The following is a 17919-nucleotide window of genomic DNA, read 5'->3' on the forward strand; positions in this document are numbered from 1 at the left end:
CCACTCACACAAGACAAGCGCCCACAGACAAGCTTTATTACTACAAGAGAGAAGCTTCTGGAGCTGGGACAGGAATCCTCGCGGGCCTCTTCCGCCAACTGCCTGCAGGGCCCTCATCTCTGCAGGAATTTGGGGCTGCCAGAGTGCTGTGTCCTTGTATGGTGCCACCGAGATGGAAACAGGACCAGGCAGGGACACATAGAGGTTGGGCAGTTTCATGGGACTCCACCGTTTAGCTGCCAGTGAGTGGTCATTCGTGTTCAGGCATGCCGCGATGTCATTGTGAGCACTAGTAGAGATGCGTATGGGGAGAGAGACGGCTAACAGAGGTCAGTGTCAGTGACGGGAAAGGAGTACGCGCTCAGTGGGTTGTCCCTGGGCATGTCGCCAACTAAACTGTATCACCATTGCCAGTCCTCCTCTGGAGGAAAGCAGCTTAGCCAATGGAATGGGAAATTCCAGCCCTGCTTGATCTTTTTGCCAGGCACTCCTGTGCAGTGCACAACTAGTACAACTGTACCTGGCAACCCTGAATAAGGTTAGACTGAGAGCTCCCTGAGGACAGGAACCTACTTTCCTCTTCTTTACCGTTCTAGCCCACATAAAAGGCACTCAATAAATAGCTGGTAAAAGAACAAATTAATAAATATGTCATTATCAAAAGTTGAGGAAAATCAGTGGACAGCAGGGCATGGGTCAGAGGAAGTATAGGGATATGTGTTTCCGTGCTGTTTCTGTTTGTGCAGACCACTTCTATCTTAGGACTGTAGGGCCTCAGCACATGCAGTAAGGGTGAAGTTTCGGGGTTTCCCAGTTGGGCGTCCCATGCTGAGTGTTCCACTACATACACCCCCTCTAGACAGGTCAGGCTTGGACATCCATCAGAGTCATGCCCCAAGTCCTGCCCCTTCCTTGTGGCTCAGTCCTGAGGCTTCAGGTCAGGTGTGAGGCTTGAGGACCCTTAATGTGCAGGTGCCAGGACCCCAAATGCTGTCTGTATCCTGAGGCCTCTACCCTGTCCTCAGGCATCCTGGGAAGGTGAGTGGCTTGTGACCACCGTTGTTCATTACGGCACCGCTGCCAGTGTGACACTGCTGCCACCGAGTGGGGGGCAGAGGAGGAGGCTGGGTCCTGGCCCAGGTTCAGGGGGGCGTGGCCGGTGTGTTCAGCTTCATGGCAGCTGCCTCCTGGGCCTTCTGAAGCTTGTATTTCTGGATCTTCCGCTGGCGGTTATAGAGGTAAGCGGCTACACTCACGGTTCCTAAGATGACAATGGTTGTCACCAGGATGATGATAAGAATGTTGTTCTGGTGGTCTGTAGGGAAGACACAGAGGGTTGAGCTGGGCTCACTAACCCCTGCTCCGCCCAGCCCCAAACACCCGCACACTCACAGATCACGTTGATGACCACTTCTCGGGTGATCTCACCACGGGGGCTCCGGGCCTGACACAGGTAAGTGCCAGCAACCTCCCGCTTGACTGGTCTCAGGTCCCCGATGGGCAGCAAAGCCTCATCCCCCTTCCGGTGACATTTCAGCTCAGGAATCGGGTTCCCCCAAGCTTGGCACTTCAGGGTCTGATAGGAGCCTTCCTCCCACGTCCAGTTTCCCAGACAATCCCTCTGGTCTAGTCGGGGACCATCTAGAGAAATACAGCAAGATGAGGGATGGGTGAGGGACCAGGACACCCCTTGCCACCTACAGCTGGAGGACTCAGGAATCCGGGGAGAGGGCTGGAGGGGCCCCCAGAGGGCAGGAGCTCATGAAGTCTTAGGGTAACCCCTAAGGATCATTGTCCAGTGGCCTCACTCACACAGGACGTGGAGCTCCCGGGTCTTGTTCTTTTGCAGCACGTGCCCAGCCACCTCCAGGGCAGCAGAGCAGGAGAAGCTGCGCCTGTTGTCAGCAGCGCTGGCATTTAGTTGGAACTGTGCCCTGGGTACTGCAAGCCCCGAAGGGAGCCCGCTCAGCGACACCACGACTCCAGCAGGGGCCTCACACTCCACAGTCACCGTAGTCCATTCTGAGACCTCTGGCTCACTCAGGGTCAGGTTGGGTGCCGGGAAGCCTGGGGACGGGCATACAGTGAGCACGACCCCCAGGACTGGTCCCACCCCATGGAAGCCCCACCCTGTCTGTCTTTACTTACTATAGAAGGTCACATTCTCCTGCCACCTCCGATTCTCGTCTCCCAGTGTCACCTCACACCATAGCTGCTGGGTACCCTCGTCTTCTGGGTTTGCTTTGACATTGGCCATGGCCAAGAGGGATTCCTTGTTGTACAGGACTGTGGAGGGCAGCCTCTCTTCTGCTAACACCAGGTGGACTTGGGCCTCCGAAGCTGGGAACACCCCATCCAGAGTGCAGTCCACAGACCACTGTGTGCCCACTTCCACAATCGGGGGGGTAGCAAGGCGTGGGAGGGTCTCTGGCAGGACTGGAGAGAGAGGGTGGGTGTGAACACAGGGGACAGGCAAGCTGAAGCCCTTTTCTGGGACATCCTCTTGCCAGAAGACTCTGGCCTGGGTCACCCCTGTCCTGGCACACATGCCGGGTTCCAGCCTTCTCAGAAGATCCTGCAGCTGGGGCACCCCATCCCAGACCACCCCACCCCAGTGGCCAAGTATATGCTCTTCCCAGAAGGCTTTGTAATCTAGGTCACCACCTTAGCGCCCCCACGACCAGAGGCCTCTCTCCCCCACACCCCAAGCAGGAACATCCCCTGAGCCCATCCTTGCTGGCAGCTCCCCAGGGCCTCACCAAAGGTTCGGAGCTGCCTGGGCGCCGAGCTGTTCTGGAACAATCCCAGCCCTCGGGGCCTCAGGTCCAGGTCCGTGCGGCACGAGAAGTTGGCGAGGTGGTCCTCTCTGCCCACCGCCACCGTGAACGTGACCTCGGCGACCTCGGCCGGCTCCCCGGCCAGTTGCCGGCTCAGCTCCTCCTCCCCGCGGAGCAGCACCACCGTGAGGTTGGTCCGGGGCGCCCCGCCTGCCACCTGGCAGGTCATGGTGAGGTTCTCACCCACGGGCTGCCAGCGGGGTAGGGGTGCCAGCTCCACTCGCTCCGGGAACCCTGGGTGTTGAGGGGGCAAGGGTGGGGGGTGTGAGCTGGACAGGCTGCCTGCTGCAGGGGGCGCTGGGGCGCCGGCTGCACCTGTTCCGGGAGCCCCGCCCCTCTCCTCTCTTCACAAACACTCCCCAAACCACCTAAGCCAGACAGGAATGTTAAGAGCTTCAGGATAAACCCGTGGGAAGTCCCCAGGTGGCTGGGAAGGGGGCAAAACATTTCTTTATCCACTGCAGCATCTGAGAGTGAGAAGTGGAAAAGAAACTCAAAATCTATGGTCAGGAGTCCCGACAAATCAGAAAATGTAAGCTTCCTTGTCCAGTAAAGATTTTTTTTTTTAAAGTCCCCTGCTCCCCCTTCCTCTCACCTCCAGCACCAGCTGACATCCGCGGGTGACACAGCTACTCAACCTGTTTCCCTCCTATGCCCCACCCCCCAGGAGGCCTGTCAGCCCAGGAGGGTGGAGGTCTTTGCTTTGCAGAGCAGCTCTCTACATTTACAGAAAGAATAAGTCTGACCTACCCACACAGATTCGAGGCCTTTCAGAAGCCCCCTTTAAAGGGAAAGAAGGGGCAGCCCGGTGGCTCAGCGGTTTAGTGCCGCTTTCAGCCCAGGGTGTGATCCTGGGGACCCGGGATCGAGTCCTGCGTCGGGCTCCCTGCATGGAGCCTGCTTCCCCCTCTGCCTGTGTCTCTGCCTCTCTCTCTCTGTGTCTCTCATGAATGAATGAATAACATCTTTAAAAAAAATAAAGGGAAAGAAGTTCCTGAATGTGCCATGTGAACCCTGTAAATGTCAAAAAAAAAAAAAAGGCAAGAATAACCCACAGGCACTCAAAATGAAACTCTGAATATCCCCTGAAAACACAACACGTGGGCTCAGGTTTTTGCATGCCAGGGTCTCTGCTCCCAGTGAGGTAAGAAAATCTCAAGCCTGGGCTGCTGGTGAAAGTTGGGAAAGTCCACCATTCCTGTCCCAAGAGCCCCCACAGTGTCTCATGGCAAGGCTGTTAAGGTGTCCGGGGTCTGTGTTTGAGTCCTAGTTTTGGGGCCTTGGTGCCATGAGCTGTATGCGAGTGACTTCGCCTCTGGAATAGTTTTAGAAATCGAGCCTCTGTTTCCTGAGCTGTAAAATGGGTTATTAGAGGTAAGACTTGTATGGATCCATTTGAGAGGTAGAGAGAATGACTATAAATGGGCATGAGGTTTCTTTTTAGGGTGATGGAAATGTTCTAAGATTGTGATGATGCTTGTACAACTCTATAAATATGTTAAAATGTGTTGAATCGTACACTTCAAAGGGTAGACTTTGATGCTGTGTATATGACATCTCAGTAAAGCTGTGTGAAGAAATAAAAGGGTGAGAAACCCCTCAGACGTCCAGCGCTTACCTCTAAGCACCTGCTGCGAAAATGAGTTTGTAGAACTGCGGTAAACCTCAAACCTTGGCCTATCCCCGCTCCCCAGGCCCAAAATGAAACTCACTTGTCTGAGCCCAGCTCTTTGCCTCTTAAGGCCAGACTGGGGGAGGAGGTCTGTCCTGCTGGTACCCTTCCCTGATCCCCAACCTTCGGTCCTGGTTACTTCACTCTTCAAATATTTGTCTGCCCTCCCTTCCTGTACCCAGCCACTGCCCACACATGTGGTCTGGACGAGGTCCAGGCCAACTGCTGTCTGGCCTCCCATAAGATCAGCCTTCCACTATCGAGATCCCTGGCCTGCTCACACACCCTCCATGGCTCCCTATCACCCTGAGAGGGTCCCAGCTCCTCGACCTGGCATTTGAGGTCCTGCCCACCTCAGCTCTAGCCACACCGATCTGTTGGTAATCAGCTCCTCCTAATGCCCCCCTCCTCTGCCCCCAGCATGTTTTCCCACTCAAACCTTTGTCTAGGCTGTTCCCTCTGTCCTGTGTGTCTATGGACTCCTACTCACCCTTGAGGTCCAGTTAGAGGTCACGTCCTAGAGGAGTTAACACCTTTATTCTTTCCAGAGAAAGCTCAGCCACCCTGGGGATCTTGCCTCATCTTTACACTGGGGGGGGGGGGCAAGGTCAAGCTAGATGGAGTGTCTCCTGGGGGACCCCTCTACTGCGTAACATCTGTTCCATTTGGTAGAGCTGGGAACTAAGGCAGAGTCTGGTATCCAGAGTCACAGGGAGAAATGTGGCAGAGACAGGACTCACACTCGGAGCACTGGGCTCTCCGCTATCAGGCCGAAAGGGAGAAGTCCTTTGGGGAGGTTTGCCTGGGGTTTCACAGGCCACCCGGAATGTTTGGGGACTCCCCTCACCTGGCCAGGAGCTGCCCAAGCATGCTCCAAGTCACAAGCAAAGCTGCTACTTTCCCAAAGGCTTCCTTTGCCCAGGCACCATGAAGGTGGAATGTCCTTTTTGCCTTCACAGCAAAATTATACCCATGCGAGGAGGTCTCAGGGGAAAGTCACTCAACAAGGCATGTCCCCCACAGTCACCCAGTTAGTTAGGGCCATGCAGGGATTGGAACCGGAGGCTGGCTAATCCCAAAACCAATCGGCCAGCTCTTCCTTTTTTTTTTTTTTTTTCCTTCCTTGTTTGCTTTGTTTTGTTTTCATCTGAACTTATTTTTTTAAAAAAAATTTTTTATTTATTTATGATAGTCACACAGAGAGAGAGAGAGAGGCAGAGACACAGGCAGAGGGAGAAGCAGGCTCCATGCCGGGAGCCTGACGTGGGACTCGATCCCGGGTCTCCAGGATCGCGCCCTGGGCCAAAGGCAGGTGCCAAACCGCTGCGCCACCCAGGGATCCCTCATCTGAACTTATTTATGGCTGATGGTGACAGTAAGTCTCACGGTGCAAAATGCCCAGAGTCAAAGAAGGCACATCAAGACGACTCACCCTCGGCCCTCTCCCAGAGTGGCCCTCCCTCAGCTTCTGTCCTCACGGCCAGCTAATATTGTCATTTCTTGCATTTCCTCCCACGGCTCCTTCATGTGTCAACACTGGCACCCCTCACCCCACGGTGCTGTTCCTTAACACCCAGGATGGCATGCCACTCATTCTGGGCGTACCTCCCTTCTTCTCCTTGGAGTACACCCTTGGAGCTCATTCTTTTTTTTGGGACACAGGAGCTTCCTCATTCTATTCTATTTTATTTTATTTATCTTATTTTCTTATTTTTTCTTATTTTATTTTTGCCTAGCTGCATACTATTCCATCACACCGTCAAGCTACAGTTGGTCTCCCCAGCTCCCTGCACCTGAGTGGCTTGCAAACTTCTGCCCTTAATAAAACCACAGTGAAAAAGCACATCCTGCACCCCCCTCAGTACCCTCGTGGATGGGGACCCACGGAAGCCCGATTCCCAGGAGTGGGATTTCTATGTCAAAGCATGCACACGTACGTCATTTAGAGAACTGACACCCACTTCTCCGCTCGGGGTTACGCTTCCTGATCCTCCCACGCCGTCAGCAATGTCTCAGGACCGCCTGCTTCCCCACAGTCTTGCCAGCACAGCTGTTAGCAATTCTTTTGATTGTTGCCAATATGTGACAAAATGCCATCTCCAGGCTACTTTTAAATTGCCTCTCCTTTTAAAGAATCATATCTAGGGACACTTGGGTGGCTTAGTGGTTGAGCATCTGCCTTCGGCTCAGGTCATGATCCTGGGGTCCTGGGGTTGAGTCCCGCATTGGGCTCCTGCTTCTCCCTCTGCCCATGTCTTTCCCTTTCTCTCTCTGTCTCTCATGAAAAATAAGTACTATCTTTAAAAAAATAAAGAATCACATCTATGATCTGTCGCACATTTAAAGAGGCCTAGAGGTGCTTGGGATGTACTGAATCTCTGTAATATGTGCTAAATGCACCCCAGAAAATTCCAGAAGGGGTTTCAAATGACAATGAGGCTTTCTCAAGATGGGCCCACCAGTCCTTCGGTGAGTCAGCTCTGGCCCCACCACCAAGCAACAAGGGCTGTCCCAACCTGCGGGGACCCCCAGGCACCCACCTTCACCACCCAGCCTGCCTAATCCAGCCCCTGGACCCAGCCACTCACAGTATACGGTGAGGTGCATCGGAGCCATGGTCTGCTCGTGACAGTTTGAGAAACATATCAGCTTGCTATCTTCTTGCACATCACTCAGTTCAAAGAGCATCCAGTTGTCCCCAGAGGCGATTTCCTTCTTAGTCAACAGAGTCTCCAGGCCGAAGATGGAGGTCTGGTTGCATGAGGTACTACAGTTCACCTGCACAGAGCCTCCTCGGGGTATGATGGCTTCTGCTGGGTCCACGGACGTCTGGGCACCTCCAAGTCCTAGAACAAAAGATGCAGGAGGGGCCAGGCATTAGACACTGGGTTCATCAACTAATCACCAGGTACTCAGCCAGTGCTGGGGGCGGGGCACAGAGCCTTAAGCAAGACAAAACTCTGCCTTTGGAGCGGGAGACAGAAAAATTCATAGGCAAACAAGATAATTAATAACTGATGTTAATATGAGCTTTGACAAAAACAAAACAGGGTAACAGAACGGACAGTGCCTTGGCTACAGGATAACATGTGAGTGATGAGAAGGGGCTGGCCATTCAGATAACAGAGATTAATTCCAGGCATAGGGAACAAGTGCAAAGGCCCTGAGACAGGGTAGCTGGAACAGAGTGAGTGAGGGGGAAGAGCTGGGAGAAATGAGGTCAGGAAGACCATGTGGGCAGGACAGGCCATGCCAAGGACTTGTTCTTCATCTCGGGGGCCATGGGAAGCCATGTAGGACTTCAGCAGAGGAGGAGAATGGAGTCAGAGTTCTTCTCCCTTCGAAGATGTGAGATAGAGGGGCGCTAGCCCTCCAGGAGGGGAGAGGTTCCAATTCAGCTGGCTCCCTACTCCCTCCGCCAAGTGGTCACCCCTCTCCAGGCCTCAATATCCCCATCTGTAAAGTGGATGAATACAGTCATCCCAGCCCCTGCTAATGCAACCGACTCATAGCACAGGGCACACAGTGAGGGGCTGCAGGGAAGAAGGGCAGCTGGAGTGGTTAGCTTCCTCAGACCCGGGGGCCTCCGAAGCTGAAAAAAGTCTGTCTGGGCCCATCCCTTCTATCCGTCCTCCTAAGATTCCTGTCCACTGCTTTGGGTGGGGCGGAGGCCCGGGGAAATCAGCGGCTCTGTGAGTTCTCCAAAAGTAATGTGATGGTTCCCATTTCACAGAAACGGTAAGGCTGGGAGAGGGAAGGTGACTCACCTAAAGAGCAGTAGAATCCAGATATCCAGACAGCATCATCGGGACTAGAACCCTTTGTCCAGCTGGGAACCACAGGGGGCCCTTTCCTACGATGGTGCTTCCCAGCACCCGGCCACCAGGTGTGACCCACCCTCTCGTTTGTCCCTTCCCTCTCGCCTGGAGTCAGTGGAGGGGTCCTGCTCTCAGCCTCTGGTCCCTGGGCAAGCCAGCCCTGGAATTCCCCTGAGCAGAAGCAGTCCCGGACTTCCCCAGGGGCAGGGGATGGGGAACAGAATGTGCATGTGTTGGGGGGGGCGGGGGGTGCTGTCCCCAGCCTTCTCAGCCTGGCGCAGACCCACCCCTCTGCCGTCTGACCCTCCTGGAGCCAGACGGGGCGTCGAGCCACCACGCAACCGTGTCGGGGAGGCCGCTCTTGCGATCTCCTTTCTACAGCTGAGAAACTGAGGCTCTGGGAGGCTCAACGCCGAGCTTGAGGCCACCGGGCGAGGCGCGACGCAGGGCCTGGATCCGAACCCACCGCCGCTGGCCCGCAGCGGCCGGTGAACCGCTCCCTGAGTGCGATCCCGGCTTCTCCCGCGCCGGCCCGGACTCGGTCCTCCCGGTGCGCCCAGGGCGCAGCCTGGACCCCGGGAGTCGGCGCGACGGCAGCCCCCCCCGCGACTCACCTGGGAGCAGAGCCCCGAGGAGGGCCAGGAGCGCCGGCAGCGCGGGCGGGGCGGGGCCGGGGGCCATCGCGGGCGGGCGGAGGCGGGCGGCGCGGACTGCGCTCCCGGCGCGCGCGGGACCTTTTATAGTGGCCCGGCTCGGGGGGGACAGAGGGCGGGGCCACTTTCCCGGAAACCTCGCGGCTTCCCCTCCGGAAGGTGGCTCTGGCGTTTCCGGACGGAGAGGGTTGGGGGCCCAGGTCGTGTGGTACCCCTAGCTGGCCGTTCGAGGGCTGGAATTTCCGAATTGAAGCAACGAGGGCCGCGGCTGCCGGCGCGCCCCGGGGACGGCTCCCGGCGCTGGGGCTCGCGTCGGGGCCGGGCTGCCCCGGGTTCTGCGCTGACGCGGCGCTAAGAGCTTTACTGAGGGCCGCAGACTCACCCTGGACGGTAGGGCCAGTGGCTGTGCCCGTTCCACAGAGCGGTAAACTGAGGCTCCGAGCTGCGAGGGGCCAAGTGTGACGCCCCGCCGCACGCAGGCCTCTTTAGCCCAGTGGAGGGGCCCGGGCTTGGGTGCGGGCCCAGGAATCCCGTCTGGGCGGTCTCGATCAGGGGTGCCCCTCCCCAAGGGACACGGCCCCCGCCGCATCAGCTGATTTCCCCGAGAAGCGGCAGGAACAGGCCCGGGCGTATTCTGGCGGCCGCGAGCCCTGGGGGTGAGGACTAGCCGCGTCATCACGTCCGGGGCCCTGCAGCCCCCTCCGATGGGTGCTTCCACCCCCGCGGCCTCGCTTCCCCTTTTGGTCTCCGCTGCGGGGCGTCTTGACCCCTTCCAGGAAAAGGAAGGAAGCCGCGTGGTCCCGACGCGCGGAGTCCCCCGCCGCCGTCCACGGGCTCCTCGGGGAGACGCAGGCAGCGGACCTGAAATGCAGACGGGGCGCTCGGACCCTTGCCTGCCGCAGGGGAACAGCTCCCGGGCCCCCCGTGGGGCGGGGAGAGGAGGCCGGCAAACCCCGGCCCGAGCGCGGCGCGCGGCTGGGGAACCCGGAACCCGGGCGCCCGCTCGGTCCGCCTGCGCGCCCCCCGCCCCTGGCCTTGGCACCTGCCGCCGCGAGGCCGGGGGCCCTGGGGTCTCCCCCGCGGGGCCGCGCCGCCTAAGGCTTCCTGTTGTGGGGCGCGCGCCGCATCGCCATGGAGACCTCGGCAGGGCCAGGGAGGTCGCGCAGCAGAAGGGGAAGGGAGGGGGCCCCGGGGACGTTCGTGCCCTTCCTCCGGAGGATGGGCTGCGAGTCACTGGACAGCCAGGAACGCGTCCCTCCCCCCGCCCCGATCGTTCCTAAGGAATTTCCACGGGGATCTTTCTCCGCGGGGTGTGGCGGGTGCTGAATTCCCGCCCGGGACTACTTGGGCAGCGGTGCGCAGGGGGAACCGGGACGCGCTGCGCCTCGACGGGCCTGGGAAAATCCTGTGCGGGGTAGGGTCGGGGAGTATTTTCCGGGGGATTTTTCTCGGCCTCTCCTCGGCGGGTCCCTGGACCCCGGGCCGAAGTGCGCGGGCCGCGAGCTCCTCCGCGCGGCCCAAGTCTTCCTTGCAGCCAGAAAGGGGCCAATCTCTCTCCTCTCTCCCTACCTGCTGTGCAGTGTTTTATTGAGCGCCTGCTGTATACCAGGAATCCTTCCAGGTGTGCTAGCGACACAACAAGGATCAGAAAAGACAAAAATTGGGGCGCCTGGGTGGCTCAGTGGTTGAGCCTCTGCTTTTGGCTCAGGTCGTGATCCCGGGGGCCCCGGGGATCGAGTCCCGCATCAGGCTCCCAGGGGAGAGCCTGCTTCTCCCTCTGCCTGTTTCTCTGCCTCCCTCTGTGTGTCTCTCATGAATAAGTAAATAAAATCCTAAAAAAAAAAAAAGAAGAGACAAAAATTTCGCCATTGTGCAGAGATGGTTTTATAAGGTGGGGGCGTGGGGACAGACAAGAAGCAAAAATAAAATATATGGGGTGTTACCTTGTGATTAGTGCTGAGGAGAAATAAAACGAGAGGGAATAGGCAATGTGAGGGTTGATGAAGTTTTAAGTAGAGTACTCTGAGAAAGACTGAGGAGGTGACAGTTAAGCAAAGACCACAGGAGGTGAGAAGGGTGCTGTGACAGTATCAGGGAGGGAGTATACCAGACAGACAGTACTGAATGTGCAAAGGCCCTGAGGTACAGACAGCCAGGAGGCCAGTGTGGCTGGAGTGAAGTAAGGAAGGGAAGAGGAAAGGAGGGCAGGGAGGAGGTGGGGCAGGGGACCTTTGTCAGCCTGCAGGGAACTTTGGCTTTTCCTCCCAGTGAAGTGGGAGCCATGGAGAGTTCTGAGTAGAGGAGGGACAGCCCTGACTCAAATGTTTACAGGCACCTCCCTGTGACTGCAGGATCTATGTTCTGGGAGCAGGGAAGACAGTGTGGAAGCTGGGAGGCGGGAGAGGAGATGGTCCTTCTGAGTAATGATGGGGCCTCCCCTGGGCAGTGGCCCTGGAGAAGTGGTCAGATTTGGCATCCGTTTCGGTGGCAGGGTCAACTGCACTTGCTGGGACATAAGGACAGAACACTCAAGGAGGGCTTGTTGGTCCTGATATGAGCCAGCCCCTGGAGGGATGGAGAGTCATTTCCTGAGATGAAGACGGGGTGGTAATGGGGGACAGGTTGCCAAGAGCAGCATCCATCTCCTGGTCTTACCCTCCCTTTGTGTTTCCTTGAGGAAAAGGAAAACAGATCCTTCTCAAGCCTTCACTGAAGTTGCTAGGAAGGGCAGGGCTTCCTCCAGGGTGCCAGGCAGTCTCGGGCAGGCCAATCAATGGTCACTGCAGGCCAGAGGCTGTGGACACAGAGCAGAAGTATCCACACCTCACTCTGTGGCATTGGGCCTGCCCTCCCTTCCGTCTGCGCTCTGGCGTGGCCACATGGCCCGTCCTGACAGCTTCTTTTGTCTCTGAGCATTCTGAACATGCTGTTCCCCTGGCCCAGAATTTCTTTCCTACCATTTTTACAAAAGGCTCTCAGAGCATCTCATCCACAAAGTTCTAACAGGATTAGGAGCAGACTGGGATTTGAATCGAGGCTCTGAAACTCACCGGCTATTTTAGAATTTTTTTTTTTTATGATAGTCACAGAGAGAGAGAGAGAGAGAGGCAGAGACACAGGCAGAGGGAGAAGCAGGCTCCATGCACCGGGAGCCCGACGTGGGATTCGATCCCGGGTCTCCAGGATCGCGCCCCGGGCCAAAGGCAGGCGCTAAACCGCTGCACCACCCAGGGATCCCTCACCGGCTATTTTAGTGTAAATTCTCCTCCAAAAGTAACCCCCAAAACAAAACTTGGTATTCAGGCAGTTTATCTGGGAGGCGATCTCAAGAAACACCTGGGACGTAAGGAGTCAGGAAAGGTGTGCATGAGTGGAGTTACCTTTGGGGTCACTGAGGTTCAGTCTAATGCCAAGCACAGGATTGTCATAGGTAGACTATGCTCCAGGAATCTCAGCTCCCTCTAGTTCATTACTTCGTTTATTTATACTTACTTATTTGAAAAATTTTTAAGGATTTTATTTATTTATTCATGAGAGACACAGAGAAAGAGGCAGAGATACAGGCAGAGGGAGAAGCAGGCTCCCTGTAGGAAGCCCGATGTGTGACTCAATCCCGGAACCCCGGGATCACACTCGGAGCAAAGGCAGATGCTCAACTCCTGAGCCACCCAGGAGTCCCTTTTTTAGTTATTTTTTTTATTTTTTAAGTAGGCTCCACACCTAGTGTGAAGACCAACATGGAGTTTGAACTCAAAACGGTGAGATCGAGACTGGAGCTGAAATCAAGAGTCGAATGCTAGGATGCCTGGGTGGCTCAGTGGTTGAACATCTCCCTTTGGCTCAGGTCGTGATCCTGGAATCCGGGGATCAAGTGCCCCATTGAGCTCCCTGGATGGAGCCTGCTGCTCCCTCTGCCTGTATCTCTGCCTCTCTCTCTCTGTGTCTCCCATGAATAAATAAATAAAATCTTAAAAAGAATCAAATGCTTAACCAACTGAGCCACACAGGTGTCCCAAACTTACCTTTTTTTTTTTTTAATGGCCAAATGGCATTCCATCGTGTGTATATATATATCCATTCCACTAATGGACAGTTAGGTTGTTTCTCTGTCTTGAGTATTGTAAATAATGCTGCGGTACATGAAGGTGTAGACGCTTTCAAGATACTGACTTTGTTTCCTTCAGATAAATATCCAGAGGTTGGGCCACCTGGGTGGCTCAGTGGTTGAGCATCTGCCTTTGGCTCAGGGTGCGATCCTGGGGTCCTGGGATCAAGTTCCGCATTGGGCTCTCCGCAGGGAGCCTGCTTCACCCTCTCCCTGTGTCTCTGCCTTTCTCTGTGTGTCTCTTGTGAATAAATAAATAAATAACCTTTAAAATAAATAAATAGGGCAGCCCGGGTGGCTCAGTGGTTGAGCGTCTGCCTTTGGCTCAGGGCGTGATCCTTTGGTCCTGGGATCGAGTCCCACATCGGGCTCCCTGCATGGAGCCTGCTTCTCCCTCTGCCTTTGTCTTTGCCTGTCTCTCTCTGTGTCTCATGAATAAATAAATAAATAATCTTTTTAAAATAAATAAATAAATAAATAAATAAATAAATAAATATCCAGAGGTAAAATTGCTTTATCATATGGTAGTACCATTTTTAATCTTTTGAGGAACCACAATACTGGTTTCCAAAGTGGCTATGCCAGTTTACATTTGTATATATATAGGTTTAATTGAGACAAATTCGCATAATGTAAAATTTACATTTTTGCCTTTTTACATTTTTCTAGTATATTCACAATCTTGCACAACCATCACCGCTATTCGATTCTGGAATATTTCCATCACCCTCCCCAAAAACCTGGTACCCCCCTCCAATCCCCTTGGGCCCTGGCAACCACTGATAAACTGTCTTCATGGCTTTGCATATTCTGGACATTTCCTGTAAATGGAATCCCACACTCTGGCCTTTTGTGTCTGGCTTCTTTCCCTTAGCATAATGTTCAAAATGTTTAGCATAAAGGTTCATCCATGTTGTAGCAACTCTCGGTACTTTTTCCTTTTTATGGCCAAATAATATTCCACTGCAATGGTGTATCACATTTTATTGATCCATTCATCGACTGACGGTCATGTGAGTCATTTGCCACCTTTTGGCTATTGTGAATAATGCCGCCATGAACACTGGCATACAAATATCTGCTCCAGTCCCTGTTTTCAATTATTTTTGGCATGACTCATTTTTTTTAATAGAAGGATACTAATCCATTGCATGTAGATATGACATTTTGTCGATCCGTCCATCAGTTGATGGACATCTGGGTTGTTTCTCTCTTTTTGGCTGTCGTGAATCATCTTGCTCTGTGCATTCACGTCCAAGCTTTGGCATGAACTTTTTTTTCAATTCTTTTGGGAATACACTCAGAAGTGCAATTGCTGGGTCATATGGTAATTCCAGGTAGAACTTTCGAAGGAAAAGTGGGCTGTTTTGGAGGAACAGCAGCTGTACCTTTTGACATTCTCACCAGCAATGCGCCAACATTCAAGACTTCCAATATCTCCACATCCTCGTCAATACCAATTTTCTGTTTTATTATTATTCCTGTTATTGCCATCCTAGTGAGTGGTATGCCATTGTGGTTCCCCAGTCCTTCTGATCTGTCTAGCAGACAAGCCCAGGATGGTCCTGCAGCATTGGCAGCTGGGGTGTGTGTGTGTGTGCATGGGACAGCAGGTGTCAAGGATGCTGAGAGCCCCGGCCATGAGCCAGACACTTCTCCCAGGTGGCGTCTTAATGGCCTCAGCTGTAGAATGGGATGGTGACACACACCTCCAAGGCTGGGTGTGAGATTCCACTAACGTAGCCGGGCTTGGCAAGCACAGAGCGAGGGCAGGCAGGAATCGTCGTCCTCACTATTTGTCCTGTTTCTCAGGACCCAGCTCTGAGAATACCCCCCTCAAATTTCCCAGGCAGAAATACATGCTTCCTACAGATCTGGTTCACCCTGACATCACAGTTCATCCTAGCAACCCTGCGGGGGAGGGGTGGGTAAAGCAGCAATCCAGGTTGTTTACGTGCCAGGCGAAACACCAGTGAGTCTGCTTCTCCTTCCATCCCCTTTATTCTGTGGTGGAATCTCGCTCTGCCCCTTGCTGAGAATTCCGAGCAGGACTCGGCAGAAGTCAGTATCACACTCAGATCTCTGACCTTGACTTGATGTTGGATGAAAGCCCTGGGTCAGACCCTGCCTGGCTGGAGGCCTCAGTGAGGACGAAGGGCCTGGTCCCTCTGCTTGACCTTTCTGTCTTTTTTTTTTTTTTTTTTTTATGATAGTCACACACACACAGAGAAAGAGAGGCAGAGACACAGGCAGAGGGAGAAGCAGGCTCATGCACCGGGAGCCCGACGCGGGATTCGATCCCGGGTCTCCAGGATCACGCCCTGGGCCAAAGGCAGGCGCCAAACTGCTGCGCCACCCAGGGATCCCTTGACCTTTCTGTCTGCGTCGCCCCGTCTCACTAGCCTTTGGGTCCCTCCTGCCCACATGCAGGAAGGAGGGGATGGGGGACAGGGCAGTTCTTCCTGGGCTGGTGGCTTTGCCCTCTTGGATGGCCTGGCAGTATGTTCAAGTGGCACCCCTGGTGGATTTGGGGGTATGTGGGGGACTCTGAGGCTTTCTTTCCTAGAGACCCCTTTGCCAGAGTGGGGGCATCATTGGTCTGGGTTGGGAATCTTGTCTCAGCTCCACCCAGGGGGCCTCCATGCTGACCACCAAGAAGCAGATACCCTGGCTCCACCATCAGAGCCACCTGCCTCTCGCCCCCCACCCCCCACCCCGCCCTGTTCTCTGGGAGTCTGATCCCAGTCCTATTAAGATTTTAATAAAATCTTAAAAAAACATAAAAAATAAGGTTTATTATAGAGAATTTCAAACACAGACAATAGCAGAGGATACATGATGAAGTCACATGTACCAGCTTCCACAGGTCTGATGGCTGATTTTTTTTTTTTTTTAAGATTTTATCAGGGATCCCTGGGTGGCGCAGCGGTTTAGCGCCTGCCTTTGGCCCAGGGTGTGATCCTGGAGACCAGGGATCGAATCCCACATCGGGCTCCCGGTGCATGGAGCCTGCTTCTCCCTCTGCCTGTGTCTCTGCCTCTCTCTCTCTCTCACTGTGTGCCTATCATAAATAAATAAAATTAAAATAATTAAAAAAAAAAGATTTTATCTATTTATTGGGATCCCTGGGTGGCGCAGCGGTTTGGCGCCTGCCTTTGGCCCAGGGCGCGATCCTGGAGACCCGGGATCGAATCCCACGTCAGGCTCCCGGTGCATGGAGCCTGCTTCTCCCTCTGCCTGTGTCTCTGCCTCTCTCTCTCTCTGTGACTATCATAAATAATAAATAAAAATTTAAAAAATTTAAAAAAAAATAAAAAAAAGATTTTATCTATTTATTTGAGAGAGAGAGAGAGAGAGAGAGAGAGAGAAAGGGAGTATGAGTGAGCAGTAGAGTCAGAGGGAGAAGCAGACTCCCTGATCAGCAGAGAGTCTGATGTGGGACTCGATCCCAGGACCCTAAGATCAGGACCTGAGTCAAAGGCAGACACTTAACCAGCCAAGCGCCCAGGCGCCCCTCTCACAGCTGATCTTTTTCCAGACCTCACCTTACACTGCGTCATGGGATCAACTGTTGCTCTTCCCAGCAAGAAAAAAAAAAGTGCTAACCCTAGTAGTTGTAAATGAGTAAGATAAGGTTATCCGGGCAAGGGCTAACCCAATATGACCGGTGTCCTTATAAAAAGGGGAAATGTGGACACAGGCACACACCCAGGAACATTGCCATTCGAAGGTGAGGGAAGACCTTGGGGTGATTACGAGCCAAGTAATGCCAAGGATTGCCAGCAAACCACCAGAAGCCAGGGGAGAGGGATGGGACGTCTCCATCAGAGCCTCAGAAGGAACCAACTCTGCCGACACCTTGATCTCGGATTTCTAGCTTCTTGAACCGTGAGACAATGCATTTCTGTTCTTTTAGTGCCCCAGCCAGTGGTACTCGGTTAAGGCAGCCCTAGGAAACTAATACACACGCTGCCTCCTGATTATTTGGAAGCACATGCTAGTTATCAGATCTTTAAAAAAAATAATAATAATTTATTTATTCGTGAGAGACAAAGAGAGAGGCAGAGACACAGGCAGAGGGAGAAGCAGGCTCCATGCAGGGAGCCCGATGTGGGACTTGATTCCGGGACTCCGGGATCACGCCCTGAGCTGAAGACAGATGCTCAACTGCTGAGCCACCCAGGCGTCCCAGATCTTTTCTTAAGACTTATTTTTATCTTTTTCTTTTTAAGATTTTTTTTGTGTGTGAGAGAGATGGAGAGAGCCGTGTGCATGAGCGGGGGGAGGGGCAGAGGGAGAGAGAGAAGCAGGCTCCCCGCTGAGCAGGGGTACTTGATCCCAGGACCCCGGGATCATGACTGGAGCCAAAGGCAGATGCTTAACCCACTGAGCCACCCAGATGCCCTAAAGATTTGAGAGAGAGACAGAGAGAGCCCGAATGGGGGGAGGAGCAGGAGGGGGAATCTCCAGCAGCCTCCCCGCTGAGCGCAGAGCTGTGGGGGGAGGGGGCTCAACCCCATGACCTTGAGATCACGACCTGAGCCAAAACTGAGTCAGATGCTCAACCAACTGAGCCCTCCAGGTGCCCTCAGATCATTTTTTTCCTAATGCTTTTTTGCGTCCTTAGTCTGGCTGAGGGTTTCCAGGACGGTGGAGCAGGTTCTGACATATTTCTTTGGAAGTCTGGCGGGGAGGGCGGTGTTGGGCTTGGTTTCCCGTCCGCCGTGAGCAGCCGTACTTGGAGCCAAACCTAGACTGGTGTGGGCGCCGTCAGAACAGCTGGGTCTCACTCGTGTCCGTGGGGCCAGTGAGAGGCACAGCGAGACCGGGACAT

General features: G+C 54.2%; 1 protein-coding gene across 1 annotated transcript; it reads right to left on the minus strand.

Annotated features, from left to right (window-relative positions):
• Positions 1-620: 620 nt before the first annotated feature.
• ICAM1 (intercellular adhesion molecule 1) lies at positions 621-9024 on the minus strand. The gene is made up of 7 exons (XM_055344651.1): positions 8942-9024; positions 7098-7355; positions 2760-3071; positions 2149-2436; positions 1813-2067; positions 1393-1641; positions 621-1315 (listed from the first exon to the last, which is right to left on the minus strand). Exons 1-7 carry the CDS (start codon positions 9006-9008, stop codon positions 1143-1145), a joined length of 1602 nt encoding a protein of 533 aa, XP_055200626.1. The 5' UTR covers positions 9009-9024; the 3' UTR covers positions 621-1142.
• Between the last annotated feature and the right edge of the window lie 8895 nt (positions 9025-17919).

The sequence above is a fragment of the Nyctereutes procyonoides genome, unplaced genomic scaffold (genome assembly GCF_905146905.1).
Source record: "Nyctereutes procyonoides isolate TBG_1078 unplaced genomic scaffold, NYPRO_anot_genome, whole genome shotgun sequence".
NCBI lineage: Eukaryota > Metazoa > Chordata > Mammalia > Carnivora > Canidae > Nyctereutes > Nyctereutes procyonoides.